Source organism: Idiotropiscis lumnitzeri, chromosome 3 (genome assembly GCF_059441095.1).
Source record: "Idiotropiscis lumnitzeri isolate Australia: NSW breed Sydney's pygmy pipehorse chromosome 3, RoL_Ilum_1.0, whole genome shotgun sequence".
Classification (NCBI taxonomy): Eukaryota; Metazoa; Chordata; class Actinopteri; order Syngnathiformes; family Syngnathidae; genus Idiotropiscis; species Idiotropiscis lumnitzeri.
Window position 1 is genome coordinate 6,280,902 of NC_142393.1, and position 19,941 is coordinate 6,300,842.

General features: G+C 41.3%; 1 protein-coding gene across 4 annotated transcripts in view; it reads right to left on the bottom strand.

The window, feature by feature from the left end:
* Positions 1-19,941, bottom strand: part of LOC148339631 (voltage-gated inwardly rectifying potassium channel KCNH7-like) — a 32,776-nt gene that overhangs the window by 6,231 nt on the left and 6,604 nt on the right. The window contains exons 3-12 of one of the 4 annotated variants that reach the window (XM_088291918.1): positions 19,643-19,798; positions 18,917-19,396; positions 17,346-17,366; positions 16,144-16,358; positions 14,695-15,120; positions 13,538-13,769; positions 13,293-13,460; positions 12,216-12,415; positions 9,193-9,436; positions 8,743-8,948 (exon numbers count right to left, since the gene is read on the bottom strand). In XM_088291918.1, coding sequence (XP_088148044.1) covers positions 8,743-8,948; positions 9,193-9,436; positions 12,216-12,415; positions 13,293-13,460; positions 13,538-13,769; positions 14,695-15,120; positions 16,144-16,358; positions 17,346-17,366; positions 18,917-19,396; positions 19,643-19,798 — 2,348 coding nt within the window. Of the gene's footprint in view, positions 1-8,742; positions 8,949-9,192; positions 9,448-12,214; positions 12,416-13,292; positions 13,461-13,537; positions 13,770-14,694; positions 15,121-16,143; positions 16,359-17,345; positions 17,367-18,916; positions 19,397-19,642; positions 19,799-19,941 lie in introns of all 4 variants that reach the window. The other 3 variants (XM_088291917.1, XM_088291920.1, XM_088291919.1) reach the window with 3 other exon arrangements.

The window sequence follows — 19,941 nt, forward strand, 5'->3', positions numbered from 1 at the left end:
TTGAGTCAAACTAATAAAAGCCGAGCCGGTGAGAAGAGGGAGAGAGGAGTTGCATGGGGCGGCCGCGAGCAACTTGCTCGCGGCCTCTCTGTCCCACTCTTTTCCCCCGCCGGCGGTGAAAATGAACAACGGTGTCTGGTTCCTCCTGGCCATCCAGCTAGCGTTTTATTTCGGCCGTTACATTTAGTAAATTATTTCAGTAAGCCCTCCCAAAATGGGCATTTAAACCTGACATTTATTTGGTGGAGAATGCGGGCAACCGCACTCGGACGGGCGTCGTCTCGGATCCTTGGACGCCATAGAATCTGACGTCAGCGCTTCAACATTGAGAAAGCGAGGCATCCAAGTTCCTGCGACGGCGCACCGCCCGGATGCCGGTTGCCGATCGGACAAGGCTGACCCAGGAGCAACCAGGTATTGTTTTCAAATTATTTTGTGCCACCATTTTAAAATTTAAAATAATAAGGAATTCGTAAGGGGTGATTTTTGTGAGTAAGGAAGCGCGCGCCGGCCGTTTTGCAGTAGTTCGGTCGAAAAGAAAATAAACTGGATCGTGCTCGTCTAAGGAGTTATAGAAAAATAATTAGGCCATAACTCATCGCGCTGAAGGGAAGCTGGACTTCTCGGGAGGCTGGATCTCCCCTACGGAGGGCACGGTAGTATAAAAGAACGTTCTGAGGTACGTCTAAACCACGATCGTGTTGTTTAGGGAGTTACAAAAAGAAGAAATTAGGTCGTAACTCGTTCAAACCGACATCACGGTAGCATCGATTAAAAGTTCCTCGGTGTCGATAAATAGAGAAATTATCGACGACTTAGAGGTCTACTCACAATTTCACATTGAAATTTAGGGAATAATAAGGCATTATTTTCGGTGGTTTTTATTTGAATTTTTATTTTGGTAAGCAGACTGCTTGTTTGACTGAGACGTGTGTGCGTGAATTGTGGCGCTGCGCAGCTGTGTGTGTGTGAGAACGAAAAGCGTGTGTGTGTGAGGTGAGTGAAAGTAACAAACGTCATACAATCAAAGATGGATCAAAAGGTAGAAAAAGAGTTGTAAGCAAAGTAGTGAGAAAAGAATTTGCAGAGAAAGAAAGTCAGACGTGGAATGATAATTTTGCTTGTGAATGTTTGCGAAAAACTATGCAAAGTGAGTGAATGGTGTGATTGGGGATTAGAAATACCATTTGGTATTTTATCCCATGTAATACAGTAAGTGTTATAAACAGAAAATTTGAGTTGCTGTCCTACTGATGAGAAACCAGTTTTTAGAACGCCCTAGGTGTTGACAAACTGGACCAAATTTTCTAAAATGGGGATACTAGGTAGTAAAATAAAACCCAGGAATATGCTGCAGTGTAAGGATTGGACGCATGTGAAAAAAATAGGATCTTAATAAAATAAAATAAAAATTTGGGTTAAATGGAAAATTAAATAAATTTTATATAAATTCGGAGGTTAGTTAAAAACTCATAAAAGTACTATACAGTACCGCCAAAATTACTAACCATAGACAAGACAAAGAATAACTCTAAAGAGATAGAGAAATTTGCGCATAAATAAATTTAGGAAATATTCAATTGAATAAATAGTGGATATGGGATCCATTGGCATAAATAAGAGGTCAATAGAGACATAGTAGTTCAATTGAAGGACTTATTATGGGCCATAGATAAAGATGGATTGTGTTGCTGTTATTACTGACATGTTATTGTTGTTTGTAGTTGTTCAGTGTTGAGAACTATGTGTGTCGTTTTGTGGGCCCGTGTATATGTCTGTGTGTCTGTCTGTGTGTCTAAATGTCAGGGAGAGTGATAAAAGTGGTTGGAATTGTGTTAGAAGGATTGATGAAGTAAAGATAAAATGGAATTAATAATTAGTAACCAACAAAAGGCTACTTATGAGTGACGAGATCTTATTGAGAAAAATAATTCCCAAATTTACAAAAGAAATTAATAAAGAAGATGATTTGAGGAGATGAATTCATTTAAATTTGAAATTAAACAATTTATACAACGGGATAGGCTTAAAAGAAAGGCCTGATGTGCGTTTTCTGAAAAATAAAAAATTGAACCCAGACGCCTAGGCTGGTTTAAAAAGTTTATCAGATGAAGAAAAGGTAAGATGACGAGACCGGAGTCAGAGGCAAGAGAGGAAGTGCACTGTTCAATGAGCGAACCCACACTGCCGCACAAGCAGGAAGACAGGCGGCCACAGCCCCAGAGACGGAGCCAAGTGACGTTGAGATGCCGCCCCTGGAGAGCGAGGAGAAAAATGTCACTTCCCGCTCCTCACACACGGCCCCTCCTGCCTCATTCGATTCCACACAGCGACCCTCCGCGGCTGGAACAAGGGAGCAAAAGAAAAAGGGAGCACAAGCACAGCCGATGGAAAAATCACTCAATAACCCTGAAAGAGCATAAGTCTTTCAAGCCACGAACCTCTACCCATCGCTACCCAGTGTAGAGGCCTACCCGATGGTGGCCGTAGCCAACCCAGCTTTTGGGACTAATGATGCAAATGGCCACCCACATGAACCTACCATCATGGTCTACAGGCCCTGGACCCAAGATGAATGCAAGGCGGCCTGCCAATCAATCCCACCAATCGAAGCGGATGTGGAGAAATGGATTGAGAATATGCACGACCTAATGAATAGCTACCACCTGAATGGAAAAGAATTTGAAACATGCATGAGAATGATCTTAGGGTATAGATATGGCAGAATCAGAGGTGCCTTCAACCCTTACGATGTCACAGGCCAGCCTCTCCCGCCTGGAGCTCCCGAGCTCGCAAACGCAATCCGCGCCATGTTTGATGAAGCAAGAAAAACTTCAAGAAGCAACCAGACAACACAAAGATCAGACAATGTCACCAAGAAGACATGGAATCTGCCCGCCGGTATTTGGAAAGGTTATCTGGAGTTTACAGGCTCTATTGCGGCCTACAGGAAGACAATGCAGACAACAGCCCATACCAAATCCTCTTGGAGTCGGCCTTCCTAGATGGTATCCACGAATCCACCAGAGACTTCATCTGCAAACACCACGTTGGGTGGCGAACTGCAAACCTTGACACGCTCATCGAATATGCCTCCCATGCCGAGGAAATCCAGAAGAAAAAGGAGGAGCGAAACACATCAACCACTTTGGCTGCCGTGATGGAAGGCCTTTCCACAGCGGCCTCCGCCCCCATCTACTATCAAGGTCAAGGGGACAGAGGACGAGGACGAAAGCGCGGCAGATATTCTGGCGCCAGGGGACAAGGTCGAGGACGGTTTTCTAATAGAGATGATAGCTGCTACAAATGTGGCAAATTAGGACACTTTGCCAGAAATTGCCGTCAAACATTCAGGAAGACCACACCAGAGGAAGACTATACCGGTAACATGTGACTAGTAAGTTACCAGCCACAGGGCGAAGAACAACCTGAGCAGAGGCCGCTCAGCAATAGCGAAGATGAAGAAGAAGTAACCTTAGAATCGCCACTGGTCGTTCTAGATTTATCTGTTTTGTTTGGAATGGCCTCTACAGTGGACCCACCAATGAGAACACTACAATTAGGCCCAAAGAAAACAACAAAACAATTTATAGTTGACTCTGGAGCAGAAAGTTCAGTAATCAAGGCCCTACCTGCAGGGACCAAACTGTCAAATAAAGCTGTCATGGTGATAGGAGTAGGAGGAAAGGCAGCGCAACGGTTTTATACCAAACCCCTCACAATAGAAGATGAAGATGGAAGTTTATATCGAGGCAAGAGGTTAGTCGTAGTTCCAGAATGTCCATCCAACCTTTTGGGAAGAGACTTAATCAAAACCCTCCAGCTCGTTCTCACTGTAGAAGGAGAAAAAATTACAGTGATGAAACGAGGACAGGAAGTCAAACAAATGATGATCTTGGAAGGAAAAGGAGGCCCTTTCACCTTCTACAGCTTGGACCTAATAACCACAGGACCACAATCGAGTACTGAAGACCTCCAAGAAATGCCCCATAAACTACTCCAAAGGAAAGACAAAGAAACAGGAATGAGAAAAAATACAGGCTTTTCAAATAAAACAACCTAATTTAAATTGGCCAACTTGTAAAATGGAAAAGAAAATCCTAAATTATGCACAAAGAGCATGAACGTGTTGAGCAAAAGGAAGAAAAAAGGAGAAAGCAGAAAGTCCTGTTTCAGGACGAGTTGTGGTAGCAACGGAGGATCACGTGACATAAAAAACAAACATAAAAAGAGTGTGTAGAAGGAGTTCTACATCAATATGCGTTTTACTTATTAGGCTGTGATACACTGATACAATTGGACTTTAATATCAGAATTAATAAGCAAGGGCGAATTCAAACAGACGTCAAAACTTTAAAAGGGCGCATTATCGGTGATAAACAAAAAGGAAAAACATTGCCAGAGCATTAAAACCAATAACAGAGAAGTTAATGATGTTTTTATAGGTGTTTAATTCATGATTTGCAAATTACTCAGAAATCACACGACCATTGCTGGACATCATTTATGATAAGCCAATGATATTTGCAAGAAGAGAATACTTGTTTGAACACTTGAGGCTGACAAAGCTTTTGAACTTGTCAAGCATGAACTCATTGATTACGATGTGTTAGCACTACCAACTTGATATTTAACTGCTAAATTGAGTCATGGAAATTCCCATGTCTCAACAGGGGGGATTGATATCCATAGTACAGCTAGGACAACAAACCTTTTTAAAAAAATTTTGTAGGTCATGTGTAGTGTGAAGGAAACATAATGTTCGAGGGAACATGAGACCAAAAAGGAGATTCTATCGACAAAGCATCTTAACGCACTACCAAATTACTATGAGCATTGAGCAAACAGTGACTGCAAAAAAAATGGCTTCATGGACTTGTGTTGCTGCAGAAACACAGGAAAGTGAATCCATTTGCATATTAGTCACAATAATTTGATCCCGTGGTAAGAGCCACATCAGAGTGTGTTCAAGCAGTCTTGACTGCTGCTTCAGGAATTAAAAAATTACATTCTTGTCCACCACATTCACATTGCACGGCGACCTAATTGTCACAGGGACACATTACACTGATAAGGTGCGGTGCGTTTCAGCCAAGCGTCACTTTTCCCGCACCAGTAGAAGGCGCCACACGACTGTGGAAGCCACTCCAAATTATCACCAAACCGCGACTTGACCTTATGGACACTTTTTTTTTTTTTTTAAGGACATTTTTCTCCCGACTGGAGGAACATTTTTTGTTTTGGGGATTGCAAATGGAAATTTTGTTTCAAGGGATGCTAAATTCTGTATGTTCAAGACAAGCAGCATGATGTTTTGCACTGATTCAGGCGTGTAAGACACAAAAACCAGGTGCACATTCCAGACTGTTAAGAAAGAAATGAGGTGCACATTCCGGACTGGTGAGGAGTAGAAGCGTTTGAGAACTAAGGTCACAAAACAGATCATTTGTAAGAGAGAAATTGTTAGGATAAGCAGGAAGAGCGTAGCAGGTGTGAGCTAATTAAAATTTAGGGTTTCCCATCTTGTATGGGTTGTATGGTTACAATGTGAACTGACAGTCAAGATGAATGTTCATGTGTTCTGTCGACATTGGGCAGACAAGGGCTTTAAAACCACAACAAGATACGAAATGTGGTGCATAAAACATGCCTAAATGGTTATTTGAAAAGCAAAACTTACTTAATGAAATGACCCAATTACAATTGGAAACTGCCTCGCTGACAATGCAGCGAAGGCTGCAGCCCAAAGCATGACCTCAAAGTCGGCACTGCATTACTATAAAGGAAAATGAACACACACACACACACACCCCCACACACACACTCACAGCAAGTCAACTTGACAATTTGATATCACGCCAGGAAAAATACACCACTAATTGAATGCACACATTGGGGGAACAAAGGTGCAAACATTGCTGAGGACAGGATGAGCAAATTGGCAGATGGCAAATCCTGGCTGCCTAATTCATTGATTAGAGGAATGAGATGTTTGACACATGAGCAGATAGTCGTGTGTCAACAGAGGGGAAGTATGACATGAAATTGTTCCCACATACAGACTTTTCAACAAAATACCTTTTTTTAGACAAAGTGTTATTTGTTTGAGATGCAATGTTGTTTGGTTGTAATTAATGTTTTCAAAATGGGTTAAGTTGTTTCCAACAAGATATGATGATGCTAAAACAGTTGGAAAAAGTGTTGTGTAATCAAATTATCCTGACATTTGGACTTTCAAGAAGTGATTTGAAGTGAAAATGATGCATTTTGTGAATGATGTTGTAACGAAATGGGACACTAATGGAACTAATGGAACTATTAAGGCCAGACTTATCAAGGAAAAAAAAAAAAGACAATGGCCAGACTATTTTTCAATCACAGCAATGAGGATAGTGCCAGCCGAAGGAAGGACACTATCCCCTTTTGAAATCCTATATGGCTTCACACATAGACTCTCAGGTTCATCAGAACCACCAGCGACTGGCACATCGGTCTCAGTCCACATGAAAGACATGTTTGACTGACAAAGATGCAAAGACACAATTACTGGTCAGTGTGTTCTGATCCACAGAGAAATCACGTCCGTGTGGGAGACCAAATCTTCTTCAAGGTGTTGAAACGACTTCGTTGGGACAAGTGAATGCTGAGATGGCCCTCGCCAGATGATGGCAGTGACCCCGGCGGCAGCAAAGGTCGCGGGGCGTGGTGACTGGATCCACCAGTCGCAGTGCAAGCTGAAAGGCCTAGCAACGCGAATCCCTCGAAAAGGAGCCCACCTGAGTCACAATCTCGGACCACACGCACATCAGAACCACACAACCAGCCACAGATACGAATGTTGGAGCCACAGAACAAAAGGATTAGATAATGTTTGGAAATTAATGACGTACATAACAAAATTTCAGCCTTGATTGGAGAACATTATTGCATTTAAATTTTTTGATAAAAATGAAACAATTATTGATGTTATGATCACTATGAAGAATTTGAAAGACACGATTTATCGCGATAATTATAGTTTTCATTTTGTTATGTGTAGTATGTTCATGTTGCATTATTTTTATGACAAAGAGGATGGTTAATCGCATGTTTGTTGCCCAAATGTACCATTACAACCTGATTGATGTTGAGAATGACGAATTCGAACTGGACAATGACGAACTCGAACTGGACACTGAAACGTAAAAACACATGGACCTTTTACACCTGCCCCCTACACGTGCGCACACACACACCATACATGAAGATCCGAGAGGCAAAGACAGCTGTCTCCTCTTACAACAAGGCAAGGGGCCTTCATCAAGTCACCCCAGGGACAAGCTCTGCGTGGAGACAATTTTATTATTTTTCACTAGGTATATTGAAATGTTTATTTATGTTTTATTCCCGAGTGGTCATCAGACCATGAGGTTCTCGTTTTGTGCAGAGGGGAATTTTTCCCTAATGAGAGGTTTTCGCCCATCCACTGATCACTGTTGTATGATTTCACTATGATGATCTGTCTTAAAGCCATAAGGCCATGATTTTTAAATCCACAACAGGGGGGAAATGTAAGATGGGCTGAGGATAGTTAATCAGTTTGTGTATTTATAATCATGTTTTTATACACTCATTCATGTTTAAACACACACACATAGACACTTACTTGTTATTTTAGCACACACGCACACAGACACTGTATCCTGATGATGTGTATAGTTAAATTGACCTTTACACTGTGAGTTGTGATTCTCTGCCTGCTAGAGTTACTGATGATTAGTTATTGATGTTTTCTGTCTTCTGTTGATTAGTTTAGTCTAAAACAGACCACCATTGTTAATTAATCTCCTGTATTCTGGTGATTTAGTTTAGGCTAAACAGACCTTCATTGTATTCTAATTTCATGTGATTCTTGAGTCAAACTAATAAAAGCCGAGCCGGTGAGAAGAGGGAGAGAGGAGTTGCATGGGGCGGCCGCGAGCAACTTGCTCGCGGCCTCTCTGTCCCACTCTTTTCCCCCGCCGGCGGTGAAAATGAACAACGGTGTCTGGTTCCTCCTGGCCATCCAGCTAGCGTTTTATTTCGGCCGTTACATTTAGTAAATTATTTCAGTAAGCCCTCCCAAAATGGGCATTTAAACCTGACAGAAACCAGGTTTTTCAAACTGGAAGTAGGGTTTCAAATTAGGGTTTAAAATTATGGTTAAGGTTTCAAACTTGAATTAGGGTTTGAACTTAGTGCTTCAAACTTGGATTAGAAAAATAAATGAGTGTTTTAAACATGAATTAGGGTTTCAAGATAAGGTTAGGGTTTCAAATTAACGTTTCAAACGATGTTTAGCCTTTTAAATTAGGTTTAAAATTAGGGTTCCAATTTAGGTTTTGGGTTTGACATGAGTGTTCCAAACTTGGTTTAGGGCTTCAAACGACAGGCTCCTGACCAACTTTTTTTTAAATTCTTTTTTTTGTTTTTATGAGTAGTACAGTGGCTCACAGCCTGAAATTTTTAGATTTGTCTTGCAAAATCAATGTTGATATTTCTCCGGACTTTGACAACATCCCTGATAAATGGGCTGAAATGTGAAGCAGAAGTTTGTCAGCAAAAAACATTATTCAGGAATTTAATTTTTTTTTTAAAAGCAATTTTATTGGTCGCATATGTGCGCATCAACGAAAAACGGTTGCTCAAGATTTAACGTATTGCACGAAAAATTTCAATATAACTGAACCGTGGCAACCTGCGCTTTGCAAATGAAACCCATACCTTGGCATTCTCATCGCAGAGGTCAAAGGTCAGCTCCAGGTTGGTCATGAAGTGGTCTGCAAATTCTGGATACATGTCCAGAACCTCCAAGAGCTCCCCCCGCTGGATAGTGTGCAGATCGCAGTAGCTCAGCACCCGCACATCAGCGCACGATTTTCCCGGCTTGGCGTACGGGTGGATCATTTCGCCAAAGATATCGTTCTTGCCTGCGGGCGACATGCGTGGACATTTTTTTTCTTTCGTCATGTTCAAATAAACAGTCTTCATTTATTCAATTCATGCAAACCAGATCCTTAAAATCTGTTGGACTGCTGTCTAGATAAGACATTTAAAAGCAAAGTGGAGAAATAAAACATTTATTCATATTAAACGTGTCTTTTCAATTTCAATTTTGTGTTTTGAGCAGATGATAAAAAAAAAAATGTTTCAGTCTAATCGCTTGGGACTCACCCAAGATGGCTACGACGACATCGTCTTTGAGGATTTCGATGGAGCCACGCGTGACGAAATATAGCATGCTGAGCACGTCCCCGCCGTGGACCAACGTGTCTCCGGGGGGTGCGTGCGTGGTCTTGAACCTCATGGCCAGCGCTCGGAGGCAACCTTTGGTGGCACCGCGGAAGGCTTTGCAGCCCTGCAGAAGGGTCTTGTTGAGGTGAAGGCAGATATCAGCCTGGAGGCACTCGGGGAATCCCTTCAGGACCTAAAAAGCAGATGTTTGTGGTGAGAGCGAGTGAGGGACTGGGAAAAAAAAAAACAAATAAATAAATAAATAAACAATTGCCGCTTGCTTTCTTTTGCTTTTTACTTGAAACTGCACCAATGTTCCGGTCACAAGACAGAACTCCGATGACAGAGAAACTGTAAACTATATTTGATTTATTTTGCTTTTCGTGCTTTTCTCATATGCCGTGTTTTGACGAGTGCGACTGGATCGAACATATTCTTCTTGTTTGGATTCACTTCCCCTTTAAACAATTAGAAATAAAAGTCATTTCGCCAGACTTCCTCAGCTTTGTGAGGACTATCTTTTTTTTTTTTTAATCATAATACTGAGCTGAGTTACCTCAATGAAAAACTGAATTCATCATTGCTCCGGCCGTTACTCTATTACTTATCAGCTGAAGCTTTCTATGAACATTAAACAAATTACTAAAAGCCACATTGTTGAATATTATGCAAACGGACTTTCACTTGTATATATATATTATTTTTTTTTTATTATTTTTTACCTATTGATGGTACAGCATCAGGAGCAACAGGGGGTTTCAATATCTTGCTCAAGGACACTACGGCATAGTCACAAGGGTTGAGGATCAAAACCACAACCTTCGGGTTGGGAGATGACCACTCGACCACCTGAGCCCTGCCGCCCCAATTAACAATGAACAAATTGTACACATGTACCTCCTGCTCTTACCGGAGTGGTCCATTCATTCCATTTGGCATGAGGCAGACATGAAAAAAGACAAACTTAAATAAGTACTATCAACAGGATTGAGATGAACATGATTTATGGGGAGAAAACAGAAATGCAGTAAGAGAAAAACTGTTCGGGGATTTATTATGCAAGCCCAAAAAAAAAAATAATAACGCCAGTGTCACAATGTTCTATAAAATGCTTTGCAAGGTCGTTTCAAAGAGATCTTGAAAGAAGCCAACGTCAGCGCCCTGGTATAGCTTTGTGTTACCATGGCAACCAGGGCCGGCGCTAGTTTGTGCCCTGTGGGCTGTCTCATTTTATGACATAAATAATACCCCACAAAACAGACTTGGATCTGTTTTTTTACACTCGATGGGTGGGCCTTGTGGAGTCAGACGTTATTTTCGGAGAATATTTCCCCTTAACAGTGAGTCTCAAAAATGAAATAGAAGAACAGAGATGATTTATGACTTCAGACATTTTAGTTCACCCCCCCCCGCCGCCTTCCTACCCATCAAACATTTTTGTACAATATCGTAATTTCCCGTGATTAACACACAATGATGAAAAATAAAATCCTAAATTGTTCCTTGGTATTGTACAAGGATCGATAAAAATTATAATTTGTCACATTTAATGTTTCCCAGTATCTCAAGGTTGTTAAGGAAAGTCGTACTTGCATTCCTACAAGAAATTTAATGTCTCACATTACAAATTCATGTCCTAAATTGATAAAATATAAAAAGTTGTCGGGCCATGTTGTGGACATTTCATTTTCTGTTTCTGGTGCGTTGGCAGCACAAGAGCTAAATAAGACCTTCATTGTCTTCATTGTCTGTTAAAATATGTGTGAGCTTTTCATAATCGCACCAAGTGTAATTTTTTTTTTTTACGAGATGGCGTCATTAAACTGCCTTTTCTCAAGATCCTGCATGTCTCGGGAATGCCAGCAGTGCAGCAAATCCGCAGGCAAGGCCGTTCAGGACTCCGGACTTGCATTGATCAGCACAATTGCAACTAATTTGAAATTTTAGGGGAACAAGAGGACGTCTTACGGACACACACTACCTTGCAAAGTTAATATTGGTGCCAGATGAATATTTGAGGTGCACTGTCTCAGATTTAGCGGCAGTCTAGAGGCCTGGGCAGCTTTATTTACAGCATATCGCACATTTTATACGCAAGGTAGTGAAATGAACAATATTTAGAAGGAGCTACTAACAAAAGTGTTAAAGACATTTAAAAGGAAAGAAATAAAAACTTCTTAGTACGGTGACTAAAAGAGCAAAAACAAGATCTGGGGAATTTTTTTAAAATTTTAATAATGCGTTGAAAAATCTTAATTATAGTCATGGGAAAAGAACATTGTTTTTAGGATTCAAAAGCGTTCACACTTTATTGCTTTGTTTTTAGCCTTCATTCATTCATATTAATCGATCTGATGAACGATACCAGAGCAAATCGGAGGGCGGTATTATAAATTGGTACGGAGGAAAACAAGATTTTTAAGGGTGATTTGGGGGGAGTGTATTGGATCAGGGGGCGTATTATTCATGGGAAATGACGGCATTTATCCTGTTTCGGGTCTCCGGTGATCTGAGCCAATCACAACGGACTTTGAGCGACAGGCAGAATACATCCCGGACTGGTCGCCAAACAATCACAGGGCACAAATGATAAAAAAAAAAAAAATGTTACAACAGCTTTAGCTACGTTATTATTGTTGGATGATGTCAGATCTCAAATTCTAATTATTTACTCATTAAAGTAAAACGTGCTTTAGTGCGGTTGACTTAGTACGGAAATTAGCACAAGTGACTCACATTCTAAGTTTGAATGTTGCTTTATTCATTTCCTGCATTCCCAAAACATTCATGCAGGCAAATATCGACTCTTCAATTACGTCGACTCTGAATTCCCCAAAGGAGCAAATCTGTGTGTAAATGGAGACTAAGAGGCGACCAGCACAGGATACACAACACCTCTCACCCCAAATCAGCCAGGATTGACTCCAGCTCACTAAAACGATCAGAATGCCCCGCCCTCATACCATATTCATGTCGATGCCGTTGGTGTACGACCAGGCGTGCTGAAAATACTCCTCCAGCCGCTGCCGAAGTGGGTTTGGGATCTGGTGAAAGCGGATGAATTCTTTGACGCGGAGCATCTGGAGGTGATAACGAGCCGTACTGGAATACAACCTCTGGATGATGGCCGATACATTCCCAAAGATGCTGGCGTACATTAGCGCTGAAAAACACAATGGCAAGTCAAATGAAGACTTTGGACAGTATTTCAAACAAACTATATTTTCAATACTTGCGATGGATGACAAAGCGAATACAGTTTGACTAAGACTGGGAGGGGCAGGGCCGGGTGAGTTAGGCCATAAATAACGTCTCTGCTTGCACTGACGTTCGAGCTTTCGCAAAAGTCGGCATCATTTCTGAGGAGCCGCACGGCAAGGAGACTGACTCAGACAATGACGAGAGGGAACCTGGCGTGTAAAACCCGGCACACCTGTATATAAGCCGCAGTTTTTTATGTTGAAAAAAATGAGTTGTTTAGTGTTTACTGCATGTACAGATTGTTAAAACAGTTCCTTTTAACACGGCAACAACTTTGCTAATTAAAACAGAACAGACCAAAAAGAAGAAAAAAAAACAATCGAGATTTATTTAGCGTGTTTTCTGAACTCTAGAGCGCCCCTACTGGTGAAAGGAAAATCCACAGAAAAGCAGCACCGTTGCATCAGCCGCAAGGTTCAAAATCTAGGAAAAAAGTAGCGGCTTATAGTCTGGAAAATACGATACATCAATAAAGTACAACCAAACAAAATTTTGCTCCCGCTGCTTTTTTAAAAACATGCACTAGCATGCATGCTAATATATGTTTTAGCATGCATTCATGCTAACGTTTGTTTTACGCTAGCATATTTTTACACAAAAATGAGATGGTGCCTTCAAATACGGTGCGTCTATCGTCGCAAAAATCCAGCATTTGATCCATGAATGGACCAATCTAATTCCTGGTTCAACTGGAGTGGTCATGTCATTCACATTTGACATTGTGAGACCAAGACAAGGATTGAAAAATGATCAAGATTATGTAAGTGGGAGTTACTCACATCCAATGAGCATGACACAAATCGAAAAGATCTTCTCCGAGTTGGTGTTAGGGGAGACGTTGCCAAAGCCCACGCTGGTCAGACTGCTGAAGGTGAAGTACAGTGCCGTGACATATTTGTCTTTGATGGACGGCCCGGAGCCTGGGTCACTGTAGTTATATTTTTTCCCTGGGATGACAAACAAGCGTAATTACACGGCGTTAAAGGTCACACATTGCATGAAATCAAAGTCATGAGACGTTCACCTATGGACAGGCCCAGGTTGTCGAGCCAGCCGATTTTGTGCTCCAAATAAGGCTTCTCCACATTGCCGATGGCGTACCAGATGCAGGCCAGCCAATGAGCGATGAGGGCAAAGATGCACATGAGCAGCATTAGCACGGCAGCGCCGTACTCGGAGTAGCGGTCCAGCTTGCGTGCCACGCGTACCAGACGCAGGAGGCGGGCCGTCTTCAGCAGACCAATTAGGGTGGTGGTCTGCAAAATAAGACAAGGATGGGATCAGATACAAAAAAAAAACACTTTCGATCAACCAGATTGACGGAGAGGCTTCCATCTTTGTATGTGGGGGAGGAGCTAAAGCTAGCCAGGGTTGTAAATGGAAGTTAAGGAGAGTATTTTTTTTGTTGCAGATTTCCAGTGCATTTGTTTGGAAATCAAATAATCTGTAAGTCATTTATTTTTAAAGGTAATTTTGCAAGATGGCTTTGAAAATGTTCTATTGAATGGAGTGTTTTGGGATCATAGTTTGTGGTTTAATTACATTTTTGGGGGGTTTGCAAATTAGGCTTTGACATATTCATCATTTATTTCACACACACTAAAATAATTAATTATTGTATTTGTCCCGCCTCTTTTCCAACTGCAACGGCAACACACCTGATAACAAATGTCCGATTCAACAGGCACTCCAGGAACAGGATTGAGGACCCTTGTTAAATTGTCAAACAGTTCCTGTATAGTACTTGAAAATTAACCAAGAAAAAACATAATCCCGATAACATCCATCGCAACAGAAATGGGTATAAAAGAAAGACTTTCAAATTGCCAATTAAATTACATAAAAAAAATAAAAAAAAAAGGATTCTTCGAGGAAAATTGTTTCTAAGCAACCCTGGCGCACAAGATTACAGTGGTCTTAAAAATAGACGCTGTTTTGGCATGAACCAACTCACAGTTTAAATCAGTACATCTGTGAAAGAAAATAAAAGCTCTTTTTTTTTTTTCCAACCCTGATTTAAGACATTTATCTTGTTTTCTCAATCACTCTCTCTCGGTCAAATGAAATGCAAACTGCTTGTTGATTAGGGGTGCCATTGGAGTTTGCTCACTCTTTGGCCACCCGAAAATACGTGTGACGTCATAGTGAAAATGTCAACCCTGTGCATGATTAGCATCTCACCTCATCAGATCCCGATCCAAAGATGAGCAGATCAAATGGAATGGCGGCCACCATGTCTATGAGGAACCAGCCTTTAAAGTAGTGGATGGCGATCTTGCCCGGGTGGCTGACCACCTCCTCATTGTTGTTAACATAGGTGGTGCGAAAGTTGATGAGGATGTCTACGATGAACATGATGTCCACCATCAAGTCCACCACATTGAGCGGCGAGCAGGAGTAGCCGCACTCTCGTCTCCTCTGCTCCTCGATGTCGTTGAGGAGGAAGGCGGCGGAGTAAGGTGTGAAAATGGCCGTGTAGATGACCAAGAGCAGGATGAGCCAGTCCCAAACTGCTTTGAAGGGGCTGTAGTGAAGGATGGTGCACTTGTCCATGCGCTGGGTTTGGAGTTTGTACTCAGGCAACACATCGGCGCCCAGCGAGAGAACCTGCGGAGGGTCGCACATGATTATGACAATCATCATTTTTGTTTTAAATGTTAAATTTTTTTTTTTTGAGCACAAAGCAAACCACTTTTTTTGTTTTCCAGTACATTTAATTTTCAAATCAGCAAGGCAAGGAAAAAAATATATAATACTAAAAATGCAATTGGCATAAAGTTATGCCATTAGTTATAATTTCATATTTTAAAATGCTTGGCTCATGTGTGAGCTATAAATTGAATTTATCTTGAATATTTTTGTTGCTGACCAACGTCTGCTCCACTATTCCATTGATATATTCAGTGGAAATTTAATTCAATTTCCAGTTTTCTACTAGCGCCCCTAAAATTTCAGGTTAGAGGCCACTGTGCTTGTTGCAAAAAAAAAACAAAAAGTAAGTCTGAAGGCAAAAAATGTTTAAGTGTGCATAAAATATGTAAAACAGTTCATTTTAATAATCAACTAACAATTTGCATTTTCTAAAAAAAGGGTATTATTTATAATTTATCCAATCATAAATAATAAAACAAATATTTAATACAGTAAAGAAAACATGTTAAATGTGCAATTCAATTACTTTATTTTTTTTGATAATTTCATAAAAAATTCAATTCATCAATTAATAAATAAAATAATTAAAAATGAATAAATACTGTTTAATGAAAATAAGTCATGTTAATGTCAATGCTCCTTGGGCTGGTTAAACTAACGAAGTGGGCCGAGTGCTGCCCGCAACCCCTATTTTGCTTAGCTCACGACATATTTGTCAAGCTGTCAAATTTGTCCTATTCGGTAGTGAGAAGCTGCTTTGACGTCACCATTTTGAAGCACTCCGACAGACACTCACAAACAATAATGTTGGCGAGTGTTTTTTTTTTTTTTTTCTCATTCCCAACTGCATATTCCAAACTGGAGTGATTTGTATTTGAACACACAACCACATTGTAATAAAAGCAAATTGTTCACCAACTATTACAACGAACCTTGAACTTCTCCACAAATATAGTTACGTAATACGCATGTATTCACCTGCGTGACCTTATCCGTGACATTGTGCGTACGGTCCTTGACCTTTGGCGCAATAACTGTTTTGTCAGAAGACGGGGGCGAGGGGCACTTCTTCTCAACATTGCTCTCTGAGAAGTTTAGCGTGATGAGGGGAATCTTGTTGATCGTGCTGTACTTGTTGAGGTTGGAGTCGGAAGTGGAGCAGAGCAGACTCGATTTGATCTGGATGAGCGGACCTGAGGAAATGAACCAGAGGGTGTGCAGTGTTTATTTCGACAGCACAGATGTTTTACTTGGCGACGTCGATTATTTAAAACAGGAACAACAATGCATAATGGAAAAAATGAAAATTGAGAAGAGGAATAAAAGATGGGAATTATGTACATATACAGTCCAGTGGCACCTTGATTACAAGTGATATCATTTAGTTTTGAGTCACGAGATGTCACATGTTAATTTTTTTAATGTATTTTTTTTGTGTACGTGTTAGAAGTCAAGGTCCCCACTGCAATGTGTTGACACATTCTGTCCACCATTAACAGCACTTCACCTCCATTTTGCAAACACATCACACATTGACACGAGTGACTAAACGTGAACTCTGGCTGACACCGAAGCGCCCCACATCGTCCGCCCCGCCGCAACCCCGCCACTGCCAAGGCCATGCAATGTTGTGATTGAGGCTGTAGGACAGCGGAACAGACAATTGATGATGAAATCTGCATGCGCAGCTTCTAGCCACTGTGAGGATGCATGCACTGGGAAGAAAAACAGCTGAAGCCATACCACTAGCCAACCGAGTGCGGGAAACTAGAGGTAAAGGGGGGGTTGCATTATAAAAAGTAGCTTTACCTCATTACCATATTATTTCAATTGAAGTCTGTTATAACATTTACATTACATTCATCATAAATCCCATACCGACCCATGAGTCCAAAAAAGTTTTATCCATTTACATTTTTTTTAAACATTTTTAAAAATTCCTGGCACAAAATGACAGCCCCATATGAAGTCAAATTTCTCTTTTTCCAAAATCAACCAATCTTAATGACAAAGGACTACAATCCGACCAAATCGAAAATAAGCTCATTCCAAAAAAAAAAAATATTTCATTCAGCCCAACTCATGCAGTCAGCATGCTTTAAATGCGCGCTGAATTTGTGTTAACCAATAAATGTTAGCGATTCGATTCGACGAAGATGCAGCAAGTTTTCCTTCGTTACCTTTGATATTGCGGCCATTGTCTGCGATGGCAGCAATTAATATCAGAGAAAGGGGGAGAGGGTGACAAGAAGAGGAGGAGGAGTGAGAAAGGAACTTCTGCTCTTCCATGTATGCAAATTGCATCTGACATGAACGCACGATTTGGAGTCGGCGTATAACTGTGTCGGGCACTAATGTTATGGTAATTGTGTTGGAGCCAAGGTCATTAGAGTTAAGGAAAATTAATGGAATAACTCCAATTAAAATGAAAAGAAAATAAAGCAAATTAAAAAAAAAAACTAAAAAAAAAACTGAAACTACGTTTTGCGTTCATAAAACTGACTAAAGCTAAGTAGAATTAATTTTCTTTTATTTTTTTTACACAAAACTTCATGTTAGACTTTTTTATTTTTTTAATCTAGCACTCGAAAAATACTCCATTTATTAAAAAAAAACTAAAAGTAATAAAAACTAAACTAAAATTAATCGTTAAAAGAACGAATAAAAACTAACAAACTCTCTCAAAATGAATTTGAAACCAACTGAATTCACAAATGAAAATGAAATAAAAATTAAATCTGATAAAAAATCCCAAACTAGTATAACCTTTGTTATAAATAAACACAACATTGCAAACAGAAACATTTGGAAATGATTTCATCCAATATTTCAAAAACAAAAATGGTACAAAAGAAATACAACTTTTTCAGAAGACGCCACCGTGACTCATCCTTTGCCGTAACTTCTGCTCTCAATATTCCAGTCTGTGCTTTAGCCGGCTGAGCTGATGTGTGATATTCTCTAAAATCCATTTGCATCCTAAACAATTTCAGCCAAATATTTATTTTCTCATGTTCATGTCTATTTGATCCCAAAAAAAGCAATTTATCAAGCCCCCGTTTCTCTCATTCGGGTGTTGCCACTTTGGATTTGCACCACCACTATTTTCATTCCCACAGCCAGACAGCGGCACCAAACACATTTCATTTTCCCAGAAGAGAGCGCGGCGTTGATTCAGACAGGCGTGAGATGAGAAAATTGGAGATTGTGCTCCACAAAACATTCCTCCATCCTTTCTTTCTCTGTAGCACTTACCCTGTTAACGGTCACAGGGAGCTGAGCGCCTAGCCAAGCTGACAATGTGCAAAAGGCAGAGTGTACCCTGGACCGGTTGCAGGTCAATTACGGAGTGCGTGTATAAATACACAGACACTCACTCTCATTGTCGCCGAGTGGGAAATGAACCGGGCAGTAGGCGGGGTACACTCTGAGCTGGTCGCCAGCCAATCACAGGGCACACAAAGACAAACAACCATCCGCGCGAACAAAATCACCTAAGGTCAATTTAGAGTGTCCAATCAACCCGCCATGCATGTTTTTGGGATGTGGGAGGAAACTGGAGTACCCGGAGAAAACCCACACAGGCATGGGAAAAACATGCAAACTCCAGACAGGAAGGTTGGAGCCGGAATCGAAACTTGCACCTCTGAAGTGTGAGGCCATCGTGCTAACCAGTCAACCACCGTGCCGCCCAAAGAAGATTAAATTCAAAAAAATATTGAAATGACATTTATTGTTGCACAAGTCCTACCTTCGCTGGCGTGCCGATCCCTGAAGGCCATCCTGGAGTTGGATCGAAAACCATCCACGTCATAGAGTGAAGAAGCTCTTCGCAAACTACACACGCTCTCCCTGGATGCAGTTGGAGTGAGGCCTGGGATGGATGGAGCAGCAATAATTGTGTCCCCGTGTCTCCTGTCATGAGTCTGGACCGCGGCCTCATCTGGGTATAATCTGCCCCACGGACCTTTGGGCGACGAGTGATCCAGCGGGCCAGAAACGGGTGTCGAGCAAAAGCTCGGGACGATGAGGGTGTGGGTGTCGTTGGGGTTGGAACGACTCCAGCTCTCGCGCATGTTTGCCATTTGGTCGGTGCACATTGTTATTGAGTCGTCACTGCGGCACGGAGACTCCACCATCACATCGTCGGGGTCTTCCTGAGGCAGGGACTGCTTGCTGATGCCCAGAAGCGGCAAAACTGGCAAACGGAAATGAAAGAATCGCCTTTTCCCTGGATTAGAGGTAAACCAAAGTCAGTGGTTAGAGTTTTGCTATACTGGGATGTGTTTATAATTTCCTATATTAAAATGTTTAGGTGGCACCATTAGCCTATTGAAGCAGCGGTTGCAATCGGTTTAAAAACAGAACCCCTCCCCTGATCTCAACCCCATTGAGAACAAGACCACGAAGCATCCATCGTGTTGTTTTTACAGCTTACTCGGTTGACCCTGAGGTCTACCGATTTGTTTTCACTTACGTTGGTCCGCTTTGCAAGGGGACGCGCGGTTGAGCTTCTCCACCGAGTCACTGTTGCTCTCGTCCAGAATGTAATCAAAGTTGAGAATGAACATCATGACCACACCCTCTTCGTTCTTCACTGGGATGATATGTGTGGCACACAGGAACTTGGAACCTGACCCCAAAAGAGATTGAATCGTGAAACGAGCCATCCGTCTTTTCATATGACAACGGCGAGGAAATGATACTTTGCGAGACTGTAAAGCATAATCAGTGCGCAGCTTTTTAAAAGCGCCTCAAAATTACTGTCGCCTCACC